The sequence below is a fragment of the Equus asinus genome, chromosome 26, assembly GCF_041296235.1.
Source record: "Equus asinus isolate D_3611 breed Donkey chromosome 26, EquAss-T2T_v2, whole genome shotgun sequence".
Taxonomy (NCBI): domain Eukaryota; kingdom Metazoa; phylum Chordata; class Mammalia; order Perissodactyla; family Equidae; genus Equus; species Equus asinus.
In genome coordinates this window covers 28,207,327-28,232,137 of record NC_091815.1, presented here as the reverse complement: position 1 = coordinate 28,232,137, position 24,811 = coordinate 28,207,327, and the positions used below count along the sequence as shown (strand labels likewise).

The 24,811-nt window shown below is 59.0% G+C and overlaps 2 protein-coding genes and 1 long non-coding RNA gene across 18 annotated transcripts; 2 read left to right on the top strand and 1 right to left on the bottom strand.

Annotated features, from left to right (window-relative positions):
* The first annotated feature begins 644 nt into the window (after window positions 1-644).
* CD79A (CD79a molecule) lies at window positions 645-5,387 on the top strand. The gene is made up of 5 exons (XM_014867574.3): window positions 645-1,024; window positions 2,631-2,936; window positions 3,189-3,307; window positions 3,805-3,873; window positions 4,005-5,387. Exons 1-5 carry the CDS (start codon window positions 946-948, stop codon window positions 4,116-4,118), a joined length of 687 nt encoding a protein of 228 aa, XP_014723060.1. The 5' UTR covers window positions 645-945; the 3' UTR covers window positions 4,119-5,387.
* On the bottom strand, window positions 4,692-6,657 carry LOC123281329 (uncharacterized). The gene is made up of 3 exons (XR_006520751.2): window positions 6,518-6,657; window positions 6,317-6,418; window positions 4,692-6,205 (listed from the first exon to the last, which is right to left on the bottom strand). It is a non-coding gene; the product is annotated as an uncharacterized lncRNA (long non-coding RNA).
* On the top strand, window positions 5,699-24,808 carry ARHGEF1 (Rho guanine nucleotide exchange factor 1). Of its 16 annotated transcripts, XM_070499104.1 has the most exons (31): window positions 9,583-9,722; window positions 10,410-10,452; window positions 10,538-10,621; window positions 11,119-11,232; window positions 13,163-13,261; window positions 13,501-13,543; window positions 13,740-13,986; window positions 14,404-14,433; window positions 14,726-14,825; window positions 14,972-15,068; window positions 15,154-15,189; window positions 15,430-15,567; window positions 16,388-16,493; window positions 17,035-17,046; window positions 17,609-17,776; window positions 18,080-18,225; window positions 19,701-19,847; window positions 20,167-20,249; window positions 20,459-20,584; window positions 20,692-20,806; window positions 20,918-21,018; window positions 21,256-21,333; window positions 21,576-21,651; window positions 21,740-21,907; window positions 22,516-22,603; window positions 22,741-22,827; window positions 23,170-23,237; window positions 23,325-23,411; window positions 23,827-23,990; window positions 24,069-24,171; window positions 24,459-24,808. In XM_070499104.1, the coding sequence occupies exons 1-30, from the start codon at window positions 9,685-9,687 to the stop codon at window positions 24,150-24,152; spliced, it is 2,973 nt and encodes a 990-aa protein (XP_070355205.1). In that variant the 5' UTR covers window positions 9,583-9,684; the 3' UTR covers window positions 24,153-24,171; window positions 24,459-24,808. The 16 variants fall into 16 exon arrangements, with proteins under 16 accessions (XP_044616252.1, XP_044616253.1, XP_070355209.1 ...); XM_044760317.2 differs by lacking the exons at window positions 9,583-9,722; window positions 17,035-17,046 and adding an exon at window positions 5,699-5,787; XM_044760318.2 differs by lacking the exons at window positions 9,583-9,722; window positions 23,827-23,990 and adding an exon at window positions 5,699-5,787.
* Window positions 24,809-24,811: the final 3 nt, after the last annotated feature.

The window sequence follows — 24,811 nt, the reverse complement described above, 5'->3', positions numbered from 1 at the left end:
CGCATCGTGTGGACCCCATTTCTCTCCCACTTGACCTGAAATGATGTTCAAAAGAACCTGGACACATGTAAGTGACTTTGAATCTCTGCTCCACTTATATAACACCAGGCAAGTGACAGTGACGGTGTCCCCTCTCTGGGCTTCAGTTTCCTCCTCTGTAAGATGGGGGGTAGCCTATCTTGCCCACTTGTGGGGAGGCTGAAGTGAAAGAACACCAAGAAAGAGCCCATCGTGGCTCCAACTCCTTCGGTCATGTCATAAGACCAGGGAGTATTCTTATCATCATCTCTTGGATTAAAAATGCTGAGGCTCTCAAAGGGAAGCCACCATCTCATCACAGAGCTGGCCAGCCTGCCTCATTTATTCCTCAGGATCATCAGTAGTAACCAACGTTTCCGGAGCACCTGCTGTGTGCTGGGCCCTACGTTCAGTGCTGTGCATGCACAGCTCCTTTAAATTCTCACTTCCAACCCCAAGAAGTGAGGACACGGAGGGTCAGAGACAGGTCAAGTTTTGCCCAAGGCCAGTGAGGGGCAGAAACCAAGCTCAGAAGCAGCACCCTGACCACCTGTGCACAGCAGACACCCCGAACTCTGGCTCCCTTAGGCTTCCTTCCCAGGGCTCGGCCAGTGACGAGCCAGAGCCAAGCCAGGCCTTGAACCAGCCTCTTCCTCCCACCCGAGCAGCCTGCCCTCAGGGGAGTTGTGGCCACACAGGTGCAGGGAGCGGTTCCTCTCCACTCTGGGCCCGAAGTGGCACTCTTGAAGCAGCGTACTGGCAGGGGCTGCCCCCGGCCCAGCAGCCGAAGGGCCCAGCCGTGGGGCCAGTGGAGCCCATCTCCGGGAGGGCTGGGCAGGAAGTGGGGCGGGGTTTGGGGCCCGGCCGAAGTGGGATCTGGTACCCCAGGACTGCTGCAACCCAGACCAACCAACACACTGGGAGAAGATGCCTGGGGCTCCTGGAGTCCTCCAAGCCCCGCCTGCCACCCTCTTCCTCCTCTTCTTGATCTCTGCTGCTGGCGTGGGTATGTGGCTAACAGGCAGGTGCTGGGGGGAGGTGGTGGGGAGACTGGAGAGGCTGGAGAGGGCGCGGGCACAGGCAGAGGGAAGGGCGCTGGGGGGGCATCAGGAAGGGGAGCTGGGAAAGGCCCTGTAGAAGCAGCATCTGTCTGCTTGATTGTCCCAAGCCAGCCACCGAGGGGAGGCTGGAGGAGGCTCAGCGACATTTAAGGGGCATCCACAGCCCCATGGAGGAAGGCACAGGCAAAAGAGTGACGCTTTCCCCACCCCCTCATCTGCACAGGTCAAAATAAGGAACTAAGGTCACCCTTGACTGAGCTCCAGAGCTGGGGGTAGGAAGAGGACCTGGGGGTAGCACTCGGCTTCAGAGGACAAAAAAGCTGTCTCCTTCTCTGACTTAAATCTCAGTCCCCGTTGCCTAGGGAGCCCCTTCTGGGTTCTGGGGGAGGCGGCGCCTCATCGACATCGCCCCCCACCTCCCCTGTGCAATACCAGCTGGTGGGGCTGTGACCACCCTGTTTGGCCCAGAAGTTCACAGAGAGGGCCGGTCACTCAAGGTTAGACTAGGAGCCGGGATTGGAGCCCATGCCCCTGAGGTTGCTGCTTCTTCCCCCACCTCTTCCTCCTCCTCTCTTCCTCACCTCCCTCCTCCTCCCTTTAGAAGAGGTACAGCCAGCCATGTGGACAGACCTGGGAAGGCAGAGAGCTGGGGCTTCCCAGAGCAGCCAGCCTGGGCCGCCCCTGGCTCCCTCCCTCTCACCAACCACCCTGCTGAAGCCCTCCTCCAACCCCCTGCCCAGCCCACGAATGGACTCACCTTTGACCCCCAGGTTGACACATGCAAGTTTCAGAGAATGAGGGGCGGGCCTGGGGTCACAGGGCAGGCCAAAGATTGGCAGGAAGAGGCCCAGGGGGCCCGGGGTTTAAACCCCCAGCCATTCCTGCTGCCCTGGTGAGGCTGGGCAGCCAACTTGCCCTCCCTGGGCCTTAGCCATCCCACCTGTAAAGTGAGGACAATGAGAGAACCTACTTCTGAGGGTCTTGTGACAATTACGCAAGATAAAGTGCCAGACACCGGGCCGGGCTGGGGCTGCGGTAGGAAAGTGCACCAGGAGGGCCTTCAGGAGGAGGTGATGCCCAAACTGATACTGGAAGGAGCTGCCCAGGCAAGGTACTTCTAGTATGAGGGAACCAAATATCCAGATGCCAGTGAGTCCAGTGGGGCCAAAGCACAGAGTGGGCGTGGGGTTGTTGGTAAGTGGGGACCCCCAGGGGTGTGGCACCACCCCTGGGTGCCTCACTCTCCTCCCCAGGATGTCCTCACACCACCACCCCCACCCCCAAGGTGTGTTCTCTCTCCTCCCAGGGTGTCTCACTCTCCTCCTCTAGGTTCCTCCTCACCCCCTCATCGGCTGTACGTTATCCCAACTCCCTCCCCCAGAGGCAACCTCACTCCTTGCTCCCAATGCCACCCTCTCTTCCCCTCGCCCACCTCCCCCAAGAGTGTCCTCATACTCCCTGCACCCACACACCCAGGAGTGCTGCAGCTGCAGAGCCCAGCGCTGGGCCTAGTGCTCACCTGCAGCCCCTCACCCATCTGCCTCTCCACAGGCCCTGGGTGCCAGGCCCTGTGGGTGGATGGGGGCCCGCCATCAGTGACAGTGAGCGTGGGGGATGAGGCCCGCCTCCAGTGCAAGCACAATGGCAGCAGCCCAGGGAGCCACATCAACATCACCTGGTGGCGCATCCTCCAAAGCAACTTCACATGGCCTCCCATGTTCCTGGAGTATGGCAAGGGGCCCATGGGCGAGCTGACCATCCAGCAGGTGAATAAGAGCCATGGGGGCATGTACAGGTGCCAAGCTAAGGAAGGCAACGAGACCAAGCAGTCCTGTGGCACCTACCTCCGCGTGCGTGGTGAGTGCCTGGGCCCTGGCCCCGAGGTCCCTCCACAGCTGGGGATGCTCAGCTTCCTCATCTGGGACATGGGGATGGGACCACTGCCCGCAGTGGGCATACTCACTCCCTGGCTCGCACACACTGGCCAATTTTCTCATCTGCCCAGTGGGGGCTTCAGTGGTCCTGGGCCTGGTTGGGCGGGGTGGGGCGGGGCCGGGAGGCCAGGGAGGGCTGGAGGTGCCAGGGTTCTGAGCAGCACCCCCCTCACAGAGCCGCTCCCCAGACCCTTCCTGGACATGGGGGAGGGCACCAAGAACAACATCATCACAGCCGAGGGGATCATCCTGCTGTTCTGCGCAGTGGTGCCTGGGACGCTGCTGCTGTTCAGGGTAAGCCAGCGGGGACCAGGCCCCTCCGAGTCTGAGGGTCCCCACTTAAAACTTGAGGGAGTGACAGCACCCACCTCACAGGGGCTGTGGGGACTAAATGAATTAATATAACGGATTTTGCAGGGTGCTCAGTCTTCCTCCAGGGTTGCCTCACTCGCCCCACCTCCAGGAGTGCTGTAGCCCTCCAGATATAGCCCAGGCCAGGGAAGATGAGGGCTGGGTGTCCCCCCAGAGTCTCTGACCTGAACCAGCCTCCCTTTAGGCCACAGGGCAACTATTGCTATTTACTATTATCGTTGTTGTTATCCATGGAGAACAGTAAGGCAGTGGAGACAGCCAGAAGGACAATGGCTTGGACCCAGAGAGACCTGCCACTCACTGGATATGTGGCTTTGGGCATGTCCCTTACCCTCACTGGTAAAGCCCCTCCTGGCATCCAGGAGGGTCTGAAAACATATGCTGCCCCCTCCTCACTGACGTTCCCAATCCCCCGACAGAAACGATGGCAGAACTTGAAGTTCGGGCCAGACATCCAGGATGACTACGAAGATGAGAATCTTTATGAGGTGAGTGGAGGGTGGGGACAGGTTAGGGATAGGTGCATTGGGGGGGTTCACACGGGGTTCCCCCTGGTGTGGCTAGGGGCAAGGACCTGGGCATCAGGACACTGAGACCCATCACCACATTTCCACCCCAGGGCCTGAACCTCGATGACTGTTCCATGTACGAGGACATCTCCCGGGGCCTCCAGGGCACCTACCAGGACGTGGGCAGCCTCCACATCGGAGACGTCCAGCTGGAGAAGCCGTGACCCGGCTGGGCTGCCCCCATCTGCTGTGCTTCCAATTTGTGTCTCTCCCCACTTCCCTGGAACGCGGTCTTTTCACAATCTTTCCTGGGAGTGTCCTGACTGAACTTCCCGCTGAGGAGTGTCCACTCTTCTTCCCTCTAGACTGTCCTCATCTCTGCCCCACACCCGAACTCAATCCTCCCCCTGCGCCTTTCCCAGCCTCCCCCCCCCCCACCCCCAGCGGGTAATGAGCCCTTAATCGCTGCCTCTAGGGGAGCTGATTGTAGCAGCCTCGTTAGTGCCACCTCCCCCTCCCTGCTCTGTCATGGCCACTTAGTGATAATAAATCCTTCCCAACTGCAGACCTTGGCAGTAGTCATGGATCTCACAGGGATCACCCCCCTCCTCTGGGACCCACGAGTCCAGGCCCCCAGCCCCCTCAGCCCCAGGGTTCTGGACCCCCAGCCCCTTCCCACTCCCCACACCTGGGACCAGGTAGCCAGTCTTGGCTGCCCTCTGAGAGAAACAGGAGTGTCTTGAGAAGGGCCCCAGCCTAGGCCATGTCCCTGAGCAAAGGGCAGGGGGCACACAGGATGGAGGGCGGTGACCATATTTATTTACTAGTATTTGAGTCCTACAAACACAGGTACAAACACAGGGGACTGTCTGGTGGGGCCGGTATGGAACTGTGGCTCTGGCCAGGCCACATCTGTCCTCTGGGGGTGGCCTTTAACAGATGGATTTGGAGAGTCTGTGGCCCTAACTTGGGGATGGTGGGGAGACCCAGGGGCAATGACAGAGAGGCACAGAGATGCAGAGTTTCTGAGATGCAGAGTTTCTGAGATACAGAGTGGAGGGACTGCAACAGAGATCTAGTGACAAAGAGACAGAGCAAGAGAAGAGAAAGACAATGAGGGGAAGGGGAATCAGAGAGAGACAGCGATACTGAGAAAGAGATAGCAGGAAGAGATAGAAAGAAAAGAAGGGTCCATAGAAAAATGGACATGGAGAGACTGACCCCTGAAAGCAACAGCTGGGAAAAGACTGAGATGGAGAAAGATGCAGAAGGACCCAGAGGACCCAGAGAAGGGAAGAGAATGGTTCTGAGGGAGAAAGTGACAGAGAGGAGGAGAGATAACGGAGAGCGGAAGGGAAAGACCCCAACGGAGAAAAGGGGAGAGAGAGAGACAGGGACAGGGACGGAGAGACGGACACAGACAGAAACACACACAGAGAGGCAAAGAAGGAAAGGAAGACCAAGAGACACAGAGAGACGGCAAGCAGGGGAGGCTGCGGCGCAGAGTGAGGCGCAGGCAGGGTGAGCCTCGCCCCCAGCCCCGGCAGGGAGGCGATGGCGGACGCCAGGCAGATGTGAGAAGCGTCGAGCCGCGCCCTGCGGACCGACAGACAGACAGGCCGGCAGAGGTCGGGCGGGGCCGGTACCCGCGGGTCCCGGGCGGAGCGCGGAGAGGGGGGCGGGCGGGCGGCGAGAAGGGGAAGGAAGCGGAGGTGCCGGCGGGGCGCGGGGCGCGGGCAGGAAGCGGGGAGGGGCGCGGGGCGGGGGCCTCCGGAAAAACGCCCCAACTTCCTGCCCCGCCAGAGCCAGGAAGCGGGAGCCGGGAGCCAGGGCCCGGGATCGCCGAGCCCGACCTCGGGCGCCCCGCCGGTCACCTCCCCGCGCGGACACCAGGTACACCCGCCCCGGCCCCGCCCGGCGTCCCTCCCTTCGGCGGCCAGGGGAAGTGGGGGGAGGAGGGAGGGGCTGGGGCGCTGCCGGCCGTGGAGGGGCCTCCTCGCGGCACCACTGAGCCGCGGCCACCTCTTCCTGGGCCTCAGTTTTCCCATCTGTCAAAGGGGGCAAAGACAGAAGTAATACTTGCTGAGTGCCCAGGGCGGATGAGGGGTGCGAGGCCCGGACCAAGGCCTCCCAACTGTCCAGCAGAGGACGGATGATCACTCACGTTGTACGGGTGGGGAAACTGAGGCCCAGGGAGCAGAACCGACTCACACGGGGCACACACATCGTGAGGCCGAGTGGAACTGGGATTTGAACTCGCAGGTGCTTTCCGCTAAGCGCCGCCCTCCAACCCCGCATGCTTTAGAGCCACCTAAAAAGAAAAACGACCATAACAATGCCGTAAGGCGTGGTGAAGCTGAAAGCTGCAGAGCGCCTTTGAACGCGTTTTTGGAGAGCTCTTTTTCGGGACCATTAATTATACCTTGGGAGGTGGGTTGTAGGAGACAGAGCTGGAGATCTTCCTCCATTGTACAGATGGGAAGACTGAGGCCGGGAGAGAAGTAATCACTTTTTCCAGGTTACTCTGCATATCAGAGGGAAAGGTACGCTTGAACCCAGGCTTTTTGCTTTCCAGCCGCAGCGGAAAGTGTGCGGGGGAGGGGTGCGGGGAGAATTAATGTACCAGCGTTGGGAACTCAGCTGGTCCCGGAGTTAGGGAAGCAAGATAGGGCAGGGAGCCCAGTCCGGGAGCTAAGGGCCAGAGCGCCTCGGAGATCTCGGACGGAGCCCTGGCAGAGGGGCTGGAACCATCCCCATCCCCGGGCGGGGGGCGGGGCGCGGGGCCCAGGAGAATGACGGGGGCAGTCGAGATACGGAAACGCCAGCCCTCCAAGACAGGCCAGAGCGACCCTATTGGGCCAGCGTGGCGCCGTGGAGAGCTAGAGCGGCCGGCAGGAGGAGTAGAATCGCCTGGGCAGGAGCTGGGCAGGAGCCGGGCTAGAGCGGCTGGCGGGAGGAGTGGAGCTGGAAGCAAAGGTTGACTCTGGGGCGGCTAGAGCGACTCGGAGGCCGGGGTGGGGGAGGCCGGAGCCGGCGCGCGGAGGCTTCGGTTCTGGCGATTGCAGTGGCTTCTCCTCCGACCCGGAGCAGGTGAGGGACGCGGACCCCGGCGGGCGTCAGACCCTGACTCTGCACGTCCGCCCCAGCCTCACTAGCCGTGCACACCGCCACGTCCCCTGGAGGATTTGGGGCCCGTGTAGACCCGCCATGTCCCATGTGTCATTTGGGCTCGTGTAGACCCGCCGCGTTCCATGTAGATTACAAGGTCCTCCAGCCCCTCCAGGTTCCTGCTAGCGCCCCCCCCCCCATGGAGGCCCGGCTCCTTACAGATGTTGGGTCCCCATAGATCAATAGCATCCCTAGAATCTGAGGCCCTGTAGATCCTGGGTCTCGGGGACCACCACAAGCTCATACAGAATTCTTCTATCCTTTTAAGTCTCCAGCGGTCCTACAGACGGGCTACTTTCCCTGTGGAGTCGTGATCCTGTGTGATCCCCGGATCCTCCGAGACCTAGCGTGTATCAAATAGAATCTGGGGCTTTATACATTCCAAGGCCCCCCCCCCCCCCCCCATGGACTCACTTTGACTACTCTGTGTTTTAGGTTAAGGCTTCCAGAGATTCTTGGAGACCAGAGTCATTCTCCCAGTATCTTATAGACCCTGAGTCCTGCATGGAACCCAGCCACCCATGTGCCTGCTTTGCTTCAGGACCCCCTACCCCTAACAAGCTTCTAAATCTGCCCTGACACCCCTACAGCCCCATGCACATAGCACCCCCTCTGCTGGACCCCAGGCCTTGTCAGTTGCCTATAGATCCATCGTACAACTTCAACCTATAATTCTCCAGCCTTTGTGGGACCCCCCCCATCCCTCATCTTCTAAGCAGCCACCCTTCCCCCTCCAAATCCTCTCTGAGCCCCAGGCCTCTGTGGAGTCCCCGAGTCTAACTGCTCTCCTGCCAAGACCACAGTATCCACATATCCCTGACTTCCCAGACCCCATAAGGAGACCTGATGTGTCTCAGCTTTGGTTCAGATTTTAGTTTTTTAATGTTGGGGTGAGGGTTCCCCCTGCTCTGAAGCATAACATTCTGGTAGTTAAATGCATAAACTCTGGAGCCAGACTGCCTGGGTCTGAATCTTGGCTCTATCCCTTATGATCTGTGCCTCAGTTTCCTCCTCTGTAAACTGGGGATGATAATAATAATACTGACTTCACACGGTCACTGAGAGGATTGAGTTAATACCTATGAAGCAGTACTGCTGTGCCTGGCACATACTTAGTGGCACTTAGGGCACATTAAGTGTTAGCTAGGATTTCATATTATTGTGATAAGGAATAAAGGAGATGATAATGTCAAGTGCATTATTTGGGGCCTGCCTGGCACTGAGCATTCACTCAGATAACGTGTTCTCTCCTTGGCCCTTTTGGAATCTGTCAAACCTTTCCACCCCTGAGTGGGACGAGCTTGCACCCTCCGTGTCTGTGGTCATGTTTTCCAGCCCCAAAGTTGCAGCTGGTGGCCTGGTGAAGGTTTTCCATCTCTGATGGGAATGATAATAGCATGGGGTGCTTGTGGGTTGTGAGAGTTAAGTGAATTACTGTGTGAGAAGCACTTAGAGCAATGCCCAGCACACTGCAAGTGCTATGTAAGTCTGGCTCTCATAATAAATAATTACTATTCTTTTTCTGCCTTGGTTTGCAAATTTATTTATGTGAACATTTCACAATGCTCAAATCTTAAGTTACCCAAGCTTGGCTGTTGGACAAATACACTGTATGGAAAAGAATAAAAATGATGCCTGCTCAGGTGAACCCAGAGGATGGCATTTGGACACTCTAGACAGCATCGTTATTTAATGATCACAATTAAAATCATAGCAACCATTTATTGAGTGCTAGGGAGGAGGCCTGTGGAAGAGAGAGGCCTGTGGAAGAGGGAAGGGTGGGTCTCAGGCGACTAGGGTTATAAATAGCTTTGAGCTATGGGGACAGCCCCCTCTCCCCTGGCTAATCTGTCCCACCCGTTTCTTCTTCTTCTTCTTTTTTTTTTTTTTTTTTGGTGAGGAAGAGTGTCCCTAAGCTAACATCTGTTGCTCATCTTCCTCTTTTTGCTTGAGAAAGATTGTCCCTGAGCTAATATCTATTGCCTATCTTCCTCTTTTTGCTTGAGGAAGATTGTCCCTGAGCTAATATCTTTACCAATCTTCCTCTATTTTGTATGTCGGACACTGCCACAGCATGGCTTGATAAGCTGTGTGTAGGTCCTCACCCAGGATCTGAACTGGTGAACCCTGGGCCACCGAAGCAGAGTGCACAAACTTAACCACCACGCCACTGGGCCGGCCCTCCACCCCTCTTTCTACAGTTCCCTTCTGCCTGATACGGGCTCTTGTGGCATTAGTCAGAACACAGAAGATGACAGTGGGAAGATACGGGGAGAAGTGAGACCCTAAAGGAGAGAAGATGGGAGAGACAGCAAGAAATGGGAGAGAGAGAGATGAGAGACAGCACATGAGATAGCGACTTAGAGAGGTGCAGGACAGCGCCACAGAAATCAGATGTGGGCAGACAGAGGCAAAGACAGAAGAGAGACAGAGGGGAAGGACGGAGCAAGAGAAGCAGAGCTGGAGTGTAGCAGCTGAGGGGGAGGAGTGGGGAGGGGAAGCAGAGAAGGTGGGGAGAATGAGACAGGTCTGAAGGAAGGGAGAGAGAAAAATGAGGAAACAGGGAGAAGAGAGGCAAAGACATGAAACAGATTCAGTGGCGAGACAGCCCAGGAGAGCCAGATGAGGAGAGGAGCACTGAAAGGACAGACGGACAGACGGTGAGGACCAGACGTAGGGTGAGGACCATCCCTTGCTTTCCGGGCCTGGAAGCCAGGAAAGATACCAGGTCTCTGAGGGAAAGAACTTCTGGGTTCTCCGACTCTTGGTCCCTGAGGGAGGAGGGTTCGGAGTTTTGTTTTCTTATGTGGAGAGAGTTGGGGGGGTGGGGGATTTGCCATTGTGATTTCCTGTCACAGGAAGTGGGGCTGGTGGGTTCAGAAGCAACATCCTGCCCCAAGCCTGTCACAGATCAGAGGAGAGCCCCCTACACCCCACTTATCTCTCTCCTACATCCCCTATAACATTCCCAACTCTGCTTGCCTCCAGGCCCTGTCTCCCCACGACCCCACCCACAGCCCCCTCCTCCCTCAGACCCAAAAGTCTGAGCCCCCAGCCCTCTCCTGCTTAGAGACCCAAAATTGCAGGCTTTCATGGCCACAGCTCTCTTGTGGACCCAGGCTCCTGGGCCTCCAGCTCCCCCCCAACACGGCTCCCTGTCCTTGGGTTCCCGCCCCGGCTGGCCTCTGAAGGGCTCTTTGTCGCCGCACAGAGGCCCCATTGAGCTGTGGAGGCCTGGGCGGGGGAGGCTGTTTACTCACCTTCACACCTGGGCCAGGAATCTGTGAGTAACCGCCCTCTGCCTCCTCCTCCCACTCCCCTAACCGCAGCCCCTCCTCTTCCCCCAGCCCTGCAGAGCCCATGGAGGCCGAGGACGTCGCCCGAGGGGCGGTGAGTGGAGAGGCCAGGGGTGAGGGGACTGGTGGACTGTGAGGTGGGGAGCTCTGGGGACTGAAGCCATCCATCCCTCCCACAGGCCCCAGGGCCCCCTCGGCCTGGCCCAGTGCCCGTCACCATCATCGGGGCTGAGGACGAGGATTTTGAGAATGAGCTGGAGACGGTGAGGGGGATGGGGCGGGTAGGAGAGCTTCTATCCCAGGCTCCTGGGGCCCCAGCCCCTTAAGTCCCCTCCTCAGTGTCCTTTCCTGCCTTAGGTGCAGATCTCCATCCTCAGGTGCTGTCCCCCCGTCTCCTCTCCCTGCCCATCTGTTTCTCTCTCTCATCTTCCTGCAACCTCCTTCCTCATTCCCCCACCCCATTCTTGCTGCCCACCATTACAGCAGACTCCCACCATTTTTACTAGAACCCCAATTTTTATCGCTGCCCCCCGAATTATAGCACAGACCCCCATTCCCTCTCTTCTAATGTCTGTTCTCATCACCTAGCATTATAACATTAAATCTCATCCACTGTCCCCAACATCTGCCCAGACCGCCACCATTACAGCATAGACACCATCATCTCCCCCTCCTCCCAGCTTGGATGGGGAAGGTCAAGCCCAAGGCCCTTCCTCTGTTCCCCACTGTCTCACCCCCCCACCCCCGTCCTCACCCCCAGAACACAGAGGAACAAAACAGCCAGTTCCAGAGCCTGGAGCAGGTGAAGCGGCGCCCAGTCCACCTCATGGCCCTCCTGCAGCACGTGGCCCTGCAGTTCGACCCGGGACCCCTGGTGAGGGCAGGGCTGGGTAGGCACAGGGAGGGGTGGGGCTGGGACAGTCCACAGTGTTCAGTGAGTGAGACCACTGAAGATGAGCCGGGAGGTCAGAATGCACAGTGCAAGAAATAACCCGAAAGCCTGCCATGTGGTCTAGACAAGATTGCAGGTGCCCCATATAAATCTCAGCAGTGAGGGAGAGTACACATGTCAGGGTCATGCAGAGAGCGACAGAAAATCCAGCAGCCTGACAGAAACCATGATCCCACCCCCTTTCCGTGCCTGTGGCAGTGTCACCCATCAATGACAGCACCCTTTCCCATGGACTTTGGAAATCGAATCCTCCTCTACGCGGTCTTGTGAGGTGCTCCCAGTTACTCATTTAGGGCTGGTGCTTGGGAGAAAGCCACTAGCCTTCCTGGGTCTAGGTGGCATGGCAGGCCCTGGTCCAGAAACAAGAAACCGTCACAAGCAGCCCACAAGGCAGAGAAAATGTAATCGATGATCCAGAAAACTCGTATCAGGCAGAAAATCCCTGGGGGGTGTCGATGCGGAGCTGTGCCATTGGACACACCTGCCGAGTCTAGAGAATCCAGCAGGTGTTTTAGGAAGGAAGAAGCCACAGCGCTGGCTGGAGGGGGCTCTGTGGACAAGGGTCCTGTACCAAGAAGACTCAGTACAGCCCAGCACACGCCACAAGTTGGGGTTAGCTGAGGGCACGGCACTATACTGGAAATGCGTAGCAGAGCCCTCTGGAAGACAAGGAGACCGATGGAAATGCCAGGGAGGGACGCCTAGGGGATGCAGAAAGAAGGGCACATTGACACCAAAGCTTCAGAGAAACTGGCAGGAAATCAGGAAATTGCCTTCTCTCCAGAAAAGAGGCTGCCCCTCACGTGGTGCGTTGATGCTTTGGCCCTCTGGCGAGGGGGGGGGGGGTCCCCCTCCTGAGCCTGGGAGTTTCTAGAACTCAGAGCTCCTGGAACTCAGCCATGGTGCTGACTGCCATGTCCTTTTACAGATGTGGAAACTGAGGGCCAGGGGCTTGGCTGCGGTGACTCAGATAACCTCTGGCCTTTTGAGATTTGTCCTCATGCTGCTCCCTCACCTCATCGGCTGGGGGGTGGCCAAGAGATAGCTGTGGTCCCCTGGGCTACATCCTGTTGGCCTCATGGAGTTTTCCTTTACGGGGTAGGGCAGACATAGATTTGTTGAAAGTGTTTAGAGTGGAGAAGGAGTCCAACCCTCACTGAAGCGAGACCTTAGCACACCAAGACCTTACCTGACAAGAGCGCCCCAGGAGCCAGGACAGGTTGGGGTTCCCACTGCATTGCCAGCATCAGCCAGCACAGGGCTGACATGCAGGCAACCTCAGGGAATACTTGATGAGTGAATGAGTGAGCCCCACTTACCCACCTGTTTATTTCCCCAGCCCCCACTGTGCCCTGGGCCCTGTCTGCAACTCAGATGAATCAACTTCACACACACACGTGAACCCTCAAGTTGTACACGGTATTTCTAGGCAATGGAGTATAGTGGAGACAGGTTGCCTGGATGCCAATCCCAACTTTGTCAGTTACTAGCTGTGTGACCTTGAGCAAGCTTCTTGAGCTCAGTTTTCTCATCTGTAAAATGGGTCTGTGTTTAATCACAGTCTCTGTGATTGAACAGGGTAATGCGTGTAAGGGGTTTAGAACAGGGTCTAGTATACGCCTAGCCGTCTTAGTGTAGCTGGCAGTGGTGGTGGGAGTAGGAGCAGAAGGGAGGAGAGAGAACCACAGAGAACCATTTCACAGGATAGAAAACTAGCAAATGCTCATGGTGGCCCTGGGCAGGGGATGATGGAGATCAGGGAGCATTTCCCAGGGAAGGTGTCATTTGAGCCCTGGCGCTTTCCAAGGGGGAGTGGGGTGGGAGGGAGACAGGTCACGCTCTGTCTCCCCAGCTCTGCTGCCTGCACGCGGACATGCTGGGCTCGCTGGGCCCCAAGGAGGCCAAGAAGGCCTTCATCGACTTCTACCACAGCTTCCTGGACAAGACCGCGGTGAGAGACACCTTCGAGGAGCCCCAGTCCCCCCCTCCCTTGGCTCTGGAGAGCCACCCTGAGCCTCCCAACCCCTGCGCCACTGAGCGCAGCGTGAAGGGCGCTGGCCTGGGGAGACCCTGTGCTCAGCCAGCCTGGCCATCCCTCGACCACACCCTCCCCTCAGACCATCATTCCCACCAGGCTGGATCCCACCACTCCGGAGTCCCCTCCTTCACTCCATTCTCTCTCCTGAGCAGGTTCTGCGGGTGGTCGTCCCTCCCACCGTCTCCTTTGAACTTGGTAAGGAGAGGAGATGGGACATTAGGATGAGGGAAAGGTCTCTAGCAGGAGCCAGGCCTCCCAGGAGCCCCAGGGAGGGAGGCCACACTCCCACGCTGTCATGGACAACAGAGATTCCTTCCTGTTGGAATCCAAGGGTAGGTGGGGAGCCAGCCTCCCGGGAACTGACCCACAGCCTCTGACCTTGTCCCTGCAGACCGCACAAGGCCTGACCTCTTGTCTGAGGACGTCCAGCGGCAGTTCGTGCAGGAGGTGGTGCAGAGCCAGCAGGAGGCCGTCAGCCGTCAGCTGGAGGACTTCCGCTCCAAGCGGCTCATGGGCATGACGCCCTCCGAGCAGGAGCTGTCCCAGCTGGAGGCCTGGGTTGGGCGGGACCGTGCCAGCTTCGAGGCCCGGGAGCGGCATGTGGCGGAGCAGCTGCTGAACCACCTGGAGGAGATGCAGTGAGTGGGGCGGGCCGCCGGGGCGCCCTCTGCTGCCCCATTCCATTTCTAGGCTCCCTCGGCAGCGTCAGGGTTCATTTCCTAGCTTTTGGGCTCATCCTCTGACTTCTGGGTCTGCCTGGCATTTTAGTTCATCTGGTTTGCATCTTTCCTTCCCAGCTTTGGGGTTCCCTCCCAGTTTCCTGGTCTTGTCTGTGGTCTTGTGTTCAAGCCTGGCACTTAGGCCCCGTCAGCCTCGCTGAGAGGGTCTCCTCCCTTCCGTGATCCTCATTCCCCGTTGTTTCGGCTGTCCCCGCTCTGCCTCTTCTCTCTCCCTGTCCCAGTTTCAAAGGGGACAGCAAGCTAGACATTTGTGCTGGGGGGACAGCGACCCCAGGCTTAGCAAAGTTGTCACAAACTTCTTTCATCTCTTTACAGACACACCATCTCTACGGATGAGGAAAAGAGGTGATGGAAGCAGAGAGGCCAGTGGGAGAGGCGTTTAGTCTCCTGGGCTTAAGGGCGGAGAGGCTGGGGGGTTGGGGGGCTGGGGGCCTGGGGGCCTGGTCATTGAGCAACAGCCCTGGCCCTGTCCTCTGGAACCCTCTCCCCTGTGCTCAGACACTCAGCAGGAAGTGGTTGTAGGGTTGGGGTGGGAAACAAGGCCGGAGGGGAAGGCTGTGGGGGCAGCAGTGTGTGCATCCGTGGGAGTGTGCATGTCTGTGTGTGTGTTGGGGCCCTCACCGTTCCATCCCCACAGTGCCGCTGTGGTCAGTGCCATCAGCCTATACATGCGCCACCTTGGAGTGCGGACCAAGAGCGGGGACAAGAAGTCAGGGAGGAATTTCTTCCGAAAAAAGGTGCTTACCTGAGCGCCCAAACCTGGCCCTTTCTTCCCCAGAGACCCCCTGGGGAGTCTCGGGACTCTGTGCCCCTGGGGTCGGATTCTACTTTGTTGGCATCTCAGAAATGCCCAGCCCCCCTTCTCTCCCCCGACCTCCTGCAGGTGATGGGGAACAAGCGGTCAGACGAGCCTACCAAGACCAAGAAAGGACTGAGCAGCTTCCTAGATGCCGCCCGCTGGAACCGAGTTGAGCCCCAGGGTGAGGTGCCTGGCCTTGGCCATACCCCAGCTTCCCCATGTCACCCCCCACCACCCCCAGCTCACAGTCACATCTCTCATTTTAGTCCCAGACATGCGACACCTCAAAAACGAGACTAACGGTAATGATCCTGAAGCCAGAGCTTCCATGCTGGCAACCGGAGTGGGAAGCGAAGGGGACCTCCTGGGTCTGAGGGAGGAGGAGGCTGGGCTGGGGGCTGGCACTTCTGGGTCTTGGGGGCAGGGGGTCTCCTGGGTAATGGGCGGACAGGGCTGGAGTACAGCATCTTGATCCCCTAGGCCCTTGTGTATTAGAGTCGCTGGAGTCTCATTTCCTGCTTTCTTTCTCGCTGTCTCCCCAGTTGAGAAGCTAGGTCTTACAGAGCGGAAGGGAGGCCTGGGGGCGCCCTCCCGGGACCGGAATGTAGGGGCTCCTGGGCAAGATACCCCTGGAGTTTCTCTGCACCCTCTGTCCGGGGATAGCCCCAACCGGGAATCAGGTGAGAGTTTTCTGAGCCAGGCCTCCATGAAGACCTGGCGCAGGGCACTGGTGCTGCCAGCCCCTCAGATATCGACCTGGTGCCAGTGAATGGCCCCTTGGTTCTCCAAATCTACCCCTCCCTGCTCCTGATCACCAGTGGTGTTAATAACCACCCCCTTCCCTCAGTTTACCCTTTCCTTGGCTTCCCTCTCAGGCTCTGACCTCTGTTCTGGTGATGTGTGTCTCACCTTCTTAGACTGCATTTCCCATCAGCCCCCACAGCTTCATTTCCCAGAACCCTCTCTGAGTCCATTGCCACTCAGCCCCTTTAGATAGTGAACCCACCAGCCCCGTTAACTTCATTTCTCACACTCCTTGTGGCCTCAGCACCTTGGATCTCAGACAACTACTTGGCCAGGCCTGGATTCAAAGCCTGGCTTGGCAGCTTACTTGTGTAATATCTTGGAAGTCACTCCGCTCTCTGAGCCTCAGTCTCCTCATCTCTAAATGGGGTATATCCTCTTGCCACAAGTCCCACTTGAGGGTCTGGAGAATAAATGGATGTGGGGGTGTCGAGCAGAGCATCCAGTCTCCTCCCCTACTCTGGGACATCTGCACCCACCTGGCCCCATCCCCCTGCAGCCATGTCCTCAGAGGCCTTTCCGTCTTGTCCGTCCTCCACTGAAGGACAGAGCAGCCATTTCGTGTCTGCCAGGCACAGGATGAATTTAGCCACCCAAACCCCATTCCACCATGGAGGAAACCGAGGCCCCCAGAGTGTGGGTCTTGGCGCCGGAGGGGCCGTCAGCCAGCCTAGCTCTTCTCTGCTGTCCCCATAGGTGTTGATGGCCCACTGGAGCTGGGGGACCCGCCCTCGCAGGGCCCCGCCAGCCTGGAGCTCCCAGCGCCCGCAGAGAGCACCGAGGAGGGTGCTGATACAGAGAGGTACCCGGGGCCGGGTGCAGCGGGGGAGCTGGGCGTGAGAACTGGCTTCCTGGGCGGGGGATGGTTGTTGAGGGTCGCGCTGCCATTTGCTCCTGCCTGCCTCTGAGCCATCTCCACTCTGCCCTGCTCCTCCTCCTTCTCTCCTTTCTTTTTCCTTCTTCCACTTTTTTTCTCATCTCCTTCCCTTTCACTCCTTCTTCCTCCCTTTCTCCTCCTCTCCCATCCTCTTCACCTGTCTTCACCCCCAGTTCCTCCCAGCCGCTCTCCCTGCACCCCTTCACTTTTGCGTCCGTTCCCCCCTTCTCTTTTAAGCCTCCAGCCCAGCTGCCTTGCTCCTGCCTCCTGGTGCCCCTGCCCTCCATCCCCCACCCCTCTGTGCTCTGTGCCATGCCCGGGGGCCCTGTCCCCCTCACAGTTGGGGGGCAGGCTCTGCCCCCTGCCTGTCCTTGTGCCGCTGCTTTGGGGACCCTTTGGCGGGTGAGGGGGAGGTGATTGGGTTCCCTCGGGGTCCACCTCTGACCCTGTGCCCCTCTCTCCCCAGAAAGTGGAAGAGGTGGGTGCCTGGGCCCTGGGTGGGGGGAGGGCTAGCCCCTCCCCCATTTCTCCCAGCCCCTCCCCTCTCCCCATGGGCCACCCCCTCCCCTTCACCCCTGCAAGGGGTGGGTGGGGACGTCACCCTCCCAGCTGAAGAGCTAAGTATTGAATCCCCTTCCCCCGCCTCAACTCCTGGCTCTGCCTCATCCCCCTGCCTCAGGGAAGGGAGGGGTCAGTCCTGTGCTCATACTGGGTTCCCCTCCCCTCCCCAACCAAATTTCAATATCCCCCCTGACCACCCCCCTGCCCTAGCACCCCTAAATCCCACTGCTCCTTCTGACACTCTCTCTTCTGTTGCATGTTTGATCCCTGTCCTGGTCTCCCCTATCCCTGCCCTGGTCTGTCCCTGTCCTGGTCTGTCCCTGTCTCTTCCTGTCCTGGTCTCTCCCTGTCTCTGTCCCTGTCCTGGTCTCTCCCTGTCTGTCTCTGTCCTGGTCTCTCCCCATCTCTGTCCCTGTCTTGGTCTCTGTCTGTCTCTGTCCTGGTCTCTGCCTGACTCTGTCATTGGCCTCGGGGTCCAGGCTACCGGGGCGTCTGGGGCGCTCGGAGAGCCTGCGGGTGAGTGACCGCCGCCGGCCTTCCCGGGGCAGCCTCGGGGCTAAGGGCCGGGGTGGGGGCCGCTCCCGGAGTGACGTGGACATGGACCCCAGCTCTGCCACGGCCGTGCTTGGCCCTGCCCGACGAGCCACGTACGTCACTCCTCCCCCCATCTGCTGAGGCAGCCTGGAGAGTCAGGGAGGATGGCAGTGGGGTGGGGGTTGTTGCCAGAGTCACAGAGAACTGGGGATCGGATGCTGAGGTCACTGAGGTTCTACCGTGGTCACAGCAGAGGGATGGGATGCTTCTTTCTAGAAATTTGGGGCTGGTCTGCAGCATGAACCACCTGGGGTCATCGAATGCCAAGGCCACAGAGGGGGTTGGACACTAAGGAGTGGACGGCTCCTCCCTGGGACTCCCCAAGCTGGGGTCCTAACAAGGCCTCTGTCCCACAGCCCTGAGCCGGGAGATGAGGGGGAGCCAGGGCGGTCAGGACTGGAGCTGGAACCAGAAGAGCCCCCGGGCTGGCGGGAGCTCATCCTTCCAGACACCCTGCACAGCCTGCCCAAGAGCCAGGTGAAGCGGCAGGAGGTCATCAGCGGTGAGTGCCACCCCCTCCAGCCCACTGTGGCTAAGGACCCCATCCAGCTCTGGCAAAGACAGAGACACATGCAGGCAGATGTCCGTCTGGGTGTCATTTACAACAGGCAGAACCTGCAGACAGCCCGTTTCGGATAGAGGGCCATTTGTTACGAAATCGCAGAACAGCCCCTGGATGGAACGGGAATGCTGCCGACAAAGTGACATTTCCAGAGAATTTTGAGTAGTACAGGGCAGTGCTGATGTTGAGAACCGGAAATGGTATATAGCATTGCATTTCCAGCACAGCTTTTGTTTCTTTATCTGTGAAACGTGGGCAATAATGGTTCCCGCTGCAAAAGACTGTCATGAAGAGGAGATGATTGGTGTGAAGGGTTTCGCGCAGTGTTGGGCACCGAGTAAGAGCATTCGAATGCAACTCCGCTGTTACCATGATCTTCACTGCTGGGGGGAAAGATGGATTCCCCAGGGAAATGTTTGGGAAGATAATCAATATATTAGCAGTGCTTGCTTCTGGGCAGAGAGATGATGGGAGTATCGTTTCCATCTTGATTCTTTTCTGTGATTTTGAATTGTGTGTGTGGAGAGGAGGTTTGGCAAAAGTAGAACACTTTTCTAGAAGCTTGTTTGGAAGTTTATTTACAGATTACTTAATAATAAGGATACTCATTCTGAATTTTCAGGGCAGTAGGTGAATATGTTTTGGGTCACAGGGCCTTCTAAGGATAAGATCAAAATATAAGCAGTGCTATCTGAGAGAACTTTCTGGAATGATGGAAATGTGCAGTATCTGCGTTCTCCATCATGGTAACCACCAGCCACATAAAAGCTGTTGAGCACTTGAAATGTGGCGAGTAGAACTGAGGAATGAATTTTGTATTTCATTTCATTTTAACTGAGTAAAATTTGAAGAGCCATGTGTGGTAGTGGCTAGCACACTGGAGAGCATAGCAATTTCTCTCACCATAAAAATAGGCATAACACACAAAATCACGCATTTAGTCTCCAGGGACTTCTGGGGCCCCTGGAACTCAGGCCTGCACCCTCTGGGGCCCCCTGGATCTGAGCGTATCAGCTTGTGTGTAGAGGGAATCATTGTGCCAGAAACCGAGGCTGAGAAACTTGCCAGGAGGTTAGACATAAAGACATAACCACAGCTACAGGCCTGCTGGTGGTGGGGCAACCAACTCGTCCTGGTTTGCGCAGGACTCTCCCAGTTTTGGCACTGCAAATCCCGTGTCCTGGGAAATCTATCAGTGCCAGCGCTGGGCAAGCTGGGATCATCGGTCACCCTGGCTGGCTGCCACAGCTCAAAGGGAAAGGCAGTGGGTCAAGGAATCCTCAGTGGCTATTTGAGGGCAAATGACTCCACCCAGAGAGTCATCCCCCTCCTCGTTCCCCCAGCCTGCCTCTGAGACTGCCCCCCACACCGTTTGCACCCTCCCCAACCATGCTTCCCACTTGGTGACCCCGCAGAGCTGCTGGTGACAGAGGCAGCCCATGTGCGCATGCTCCGGGTGCTGCATGACCTCTTCTACCAGCCCATGGTGGACGGGGGCTTCTTCCCCGTGGAGGAGCTACAGAACATCTTCCCCAGCCTGGACGAGCTCATCGAGGTGCATTGTGAGTGCAGGGCCGAGCACACCCCACCGCCAGCTCCCTCCTTCGCAGCCTCCGCGACTAGACCTGGAGCTTAGCACGTTCTCCTTGAGCACCTAGCACGGGCAGCCTCTGTTCTCACACTGAGGACAACCCCACCTTGGGCCCCCAGAGCGCATATTCTTTCGGGCACCTCAGCAAGCACATGGCGGGGGAACTTGGGGTCCACTGGCCCCAAGGATCAGACTCAGACACCCCTGCAGCCCGACCCCCGCCAGCTCCTCATCAGTTCTGCAGTCTTCCCCGCCCTGACAGATCTCCCCTTTCCTCACCGCTCCCACAGCCCTGTTCCTCGATTCCCTGATGAAGCGGAGGCAGGACAGTGGCCCCGTCATTGAGGAGATCGGAGACGTACTGCTGGCCCGGGTGAGGGTGCCCAGCCCTGTCCTCATCCCCTCCTCCCAGCCAGGGAGCCGGAATCCAGACCCCAGCAGGCCAGGTCTCAGGCCTTTCCCCGCTCAACACCCAGGGGTCTGGGTCCCTAGCCCTGTCCTCCCATCTAGGCTGCCATCCCCAAAGCCCCGCTCTTCCCAATCCCACCTGAGACACCCTCCCTGGCCTGCATCTCGCTGTAGTTTGATGGTGCTGAGGGCTCCTGGTTCCAGAAAATCTCCTCCCGCTTCTGCAGCCGCCAGTCGTTTGCCTTAGAGCAGCTCAAAGCTAAACAGCGCAAGGAGCCTCGGTTCTCTGCCTTCGTGCAGGTGAGGCGGGGGGTCTGGGCCCCGGGGTCCCAGGGGGGAGGGGGCTGGTGTCCCAATCCCCAAGGCAAGCCCAAGCCTGGGCCACCTCAGCACCACTGTCCCCTCAGGAGGCCGAGAGCCGCCCACGGTGCCGCCGCCTGCAGCTGAAGGACATGATCCCCACGGAGATGCAGCGTCTGACCAAGTATCCCCTGCTCCTGCAGAGCATCGGGCAGAACACAGGTACTGCTGGGCCCGGGTCACCCTGCTGGGCCCAGCTCTCCTGCTCTAACCTTGGCCGCAGGACCAGGAGCTTCCAGGGTTGGGGTTCACCAGGGCTGGTCTCCCCCGCAGAAGAGCCCACGGAACGGGAGAAAGTGGAGCTGGCAGCTGAGTGCTGCCGGGAAATTCTGCACCATGTCAACCAAGCTGTGCGCGACATGGAGGACCTGCTGGTGAGCCTGGGTGTGGCCTGGGGCCCAGGGCAGTGGGGCATGTGTGTGCAGGGGTCAGCCTGGCCCTGAGCTTGTCCGCCTCAGTGTCACTGCCCGTCCAGGGAGTGGCCTGGCCCTCAGCTCCTCCCTCTCAGGGTCATCGGAGGTCTGACCCGGCCCTTAGCTTGTCACCTGCAGTGTCACTGTAGGTCAGCCCCAGCCCTTGGCTTGTCCCCTGACACTCTCTTCCTGTTCCAGCGGCTCAAGGATTATCAGCGGCGCCTGGACTTGTCCCACCTGCGGCAGAGCAGCGACCCCATGCTGAGCGAGTTCAAGGTGGCCCCCCTTCTCCTCTCCGAACCTCTCCTCTCCCCTCGCCCGCTCTGGCCCTGCTTTCCCAGGGGATTCTCTGATAACATGCCCAGGGAAGGAGAGTGTCCCCTCAGCTCTGACCCCCTCCCCATTCCCAGTGAGGCGCCCATCCTGACCCCTGACTGCAGTACCTGGCCCCACAGTCATCCCCACCCTGCCCTGCCCCGCCCTTGCCTGCACCTGCCATCACTCCTTCTTGCCCCCAGAACCTGGACATCACCAAGAAGAGGTTGATCCATGAGGGCCCACTGACGTGGCGGGTGACAAAGGACAAGGCCGTGGGTGAGCATCAGGGCGGTTGAGTGGGGGCCAAAGCAGGGGGCAGGGGGCTCAGGTGGGGAGTGCTGAGCACGGGCCTTGCCCCCTACAGAGGTCCATGTGCTGCTGCTGGATGACCTGCTGCTGCTGCTCCAGCGCCAGGACGAGCGGCTGCTGCTCAAGTCGCACAGCCGGACGCTGACGCCCACACCCGACGGCAAGACCATGCTGCGGCCGGTGCTGCGGCTCACCTCCGCCATGACCCGTGAGGTGGCCACTGGTGAGGCCTGGCCCTGGCCCCAGTGAGAGCTGCCTGGGGAGTGGGGAGCAGGACCTTCTAAGAGCCGGGAACGCACGTTCTGGCACAGGGGAGGCCGCTGCAGAGGTTAAGGAGCGGGAAAGCTTGGCAGGGCTGAGGCCGAGGCTGTGAGAGCAAGGCCCCAGAGCCGGGTAGGGCCGGGGGGCCGGGCTGGGTTGTCGGTTTTATTAAGTGCAATGGGAAACTGCCCCAGGTTTTTGCACAGAGGAGCAGCCAGCTCTAATCAGTCCTTTGAAAAGACACCCTGGCTGATGCTTGGGGATGGTTGGGGAGGAGGAGTGGAAGCTGGGAGCCCAGTAAGGAGGGATTTGCAAGCATGCTGCCAAGAAGCTGCACCACGCCCATGGTGGTGGGAGTGGCTCGAGGGGTTTTGTGGGTAGAGCCAGCTGGGGAACTTGTCGCATGAGACAGAGAGGCTCGGGAGGAGGGCACAGGAGGGGCGAATTGAGTTATGGGAGCCCTGAGGGCACCACCATTACTGGGGCTTCCCCAGCCTCCAGCCAGTGCTCAGGGAGGGTGCCCAGTGGGGAGACCCTGGCTCTGAGCCCCACCTCTCTCTCCCACTGCAGATCACAAAGCCTTCTATGTCATCTTTACCTGGGACCAGGAGGCTCAGATATATGAGCTGGTGGCGCAGACGGTGTCGGAACGGAAGAAGTGAGGGGTTCAGGGTTTGGAACGCGGGTAGAGGAAGCAGCCCAGGCCCCTGAGTCTGTGGGGACAGGGTGGAGGTGGGAGGCCCGGGCACAGGGTCTGGGGGCTCTGACTGCCCAGGGGCTGCCCTGTCTCCCCAGCTGGTGTAACCTTATCACTGAAACCGCCGGATCCCTCAAGGTCCCTGCCCCTGCTTCCCGTCACAAACCCCGGCCCAGCCCAATCAGGTGAGGGGGCCAAGGAGGGAAGTGGACGGCTGGGGGGCCGGGGGAAGCATGTGTTCCCCAGAACCCGAGTTCTAGCCCTGTCTCCGTGTGTGTGTGTGTGTGTGTGTGTGTGTGTGTCCGCGTGCACGCATGCATGCTCGGTCATGTATGGGCGCACACGTGTTGTCCCACCACTGCCCATCTGGCTCCTGTCCAGGCCTGTCTGTCTGCCTCTCTCCCAGCCTCAACCTCTGTCTCTGTCTCCGGACCTCTCTGCCTCCACACCTCCAGCTCTCTGTCTCCTTGCCCCTGCTGCCCACTGGGGCCAAGGCTGTGATGTCACCCAGCTCTTCCTCTCCCCAGCACCCGTGAACCCCTGCTCAGCAGCTCCGAGAACGGCAACTGTGGCCGTGAGATGCCCCCGGCTGATGGTGAGCCTGGAGGGGTGCCCAGTGGGGGCGGAGGTGTCCCCAGGAAGCCCAGCAGGATCTGAGCACCCTCCCTGCTCCCCCACCCAGGCCGAATGGAGAGACTCCTCAGCGCCCTGCTGCCCTTCAGCAGACTCGGCCCTGAGGGCCAGCTCGCTGCCAAGGCCCTTGGGAAAGGTAGCCCAGCCCTGCCCCCTCCAGGGCCACCACCTGCCCAAATGTTGCTTTCCAGTTTGCCTCACGCTCTGCCACCAGAAACAAATGCACCACCGTCCCCGGTGGCCCCAAGTCTCTCTTCCTTCTGCAGCCTCTGTCCCTTCCTTGACCTTCAGTTCAGCCTCTCCCTGGACCCATCTCCATCCTCAGTGCACTCCCACCCATCCCCAACCCTAGACCCAACCTCACCTCTGCATCCCCTTGTGCATCCCCCAGACCCATTTGCAGGCCTGGCTAACCCAGCCTCGCCCGGTACCCACCCTCCCCTCCCACCCGCAGGCCCCTGGCCTCTTTCGCAGCCCTCACCTGTCCCCCTCTGAATCTCCCATCCCAACCTGGGCCACACTTCTGACTCTGTCCCCTTGCCCCTGGCCAGTGCTGTCCCTGAAGCAGCTCCTGTTTCCCATGGAGGAAGACAGCGGGGCGGGGCCTCCCCGTGCAGGGGATGGGGTCCCAGGGGGTGGCCCCCTGAGCCCAGCGCAGACCCAGGAAATTCGGGAGGAGCTACTCAGCCTGGAGGAGACCATTAAACAGCTGGAGGTGGTGCCCTGGGCAGGGTGAGGGAAGGAAGGGGCCGACTCAGTGGAGGGACCCCTCTCATTGATGACCCCCAACCAGGAGGTGGAGGAGGAATTTTGTCGCCTACGAGTCCTCCTGTCTCAGCTCGGGGAGAACACTGTCCCCCAGCCTGGCTGTACCTGAGGCTCCCTGCCTCAGGCAGGTGAGTGGGAACCGAGGGGCCCTTGAGCACTGCCTAGAGAGGAGGGACCAGAATGGGCACCTCAGGGGCTCCCCTCTCCACAGCCCTATCCATTTTTCTTCCTCCATCTTTGTCATTCTGAATCTCCCCACTCCACCTCCTGTCTCTCAGTTCCTATTTCCCTGGCTCTTTTGTGCTCTCTCTTTCACAGCTTCCCTTTCTCGCCCCTCTTTCCGTTTCTCTCCATCTCCACCTCCCTCTCCCCATCTCTCTCTCCTTGTCTCCCTTCTTCTCCTGTGTCCCCCCAGGCCTTTTGCAAGAAGGAGAGGACGGGAGGGCCACCCCCTACCGCACAGCTGCCGCAGCATCTCCAACCCCAAGGGCCTGAGGAGAGGGAGCCGGGCGTCCGGGGCCACGCCTGGGGGGCCCCCACTGGGATCAGCGCCCCCCAACCTCGCGTTGGCCTCGGCCTTCTCTCCCTCCTGCCTTCTACTTGGGGGACTCAGGGCTTCATTCCAAGGGGGCACCACGGTGACCCCCATTTCCTGGGCCATCTCAGTATTGCCTGGGGGGGCCACCCCCCACCCCCAAGTGCCTTTGCTCTGTTTTTATACCTTGAATTGGAGGTTTATTTTTTAATATATATTATCTAAGAAGACGT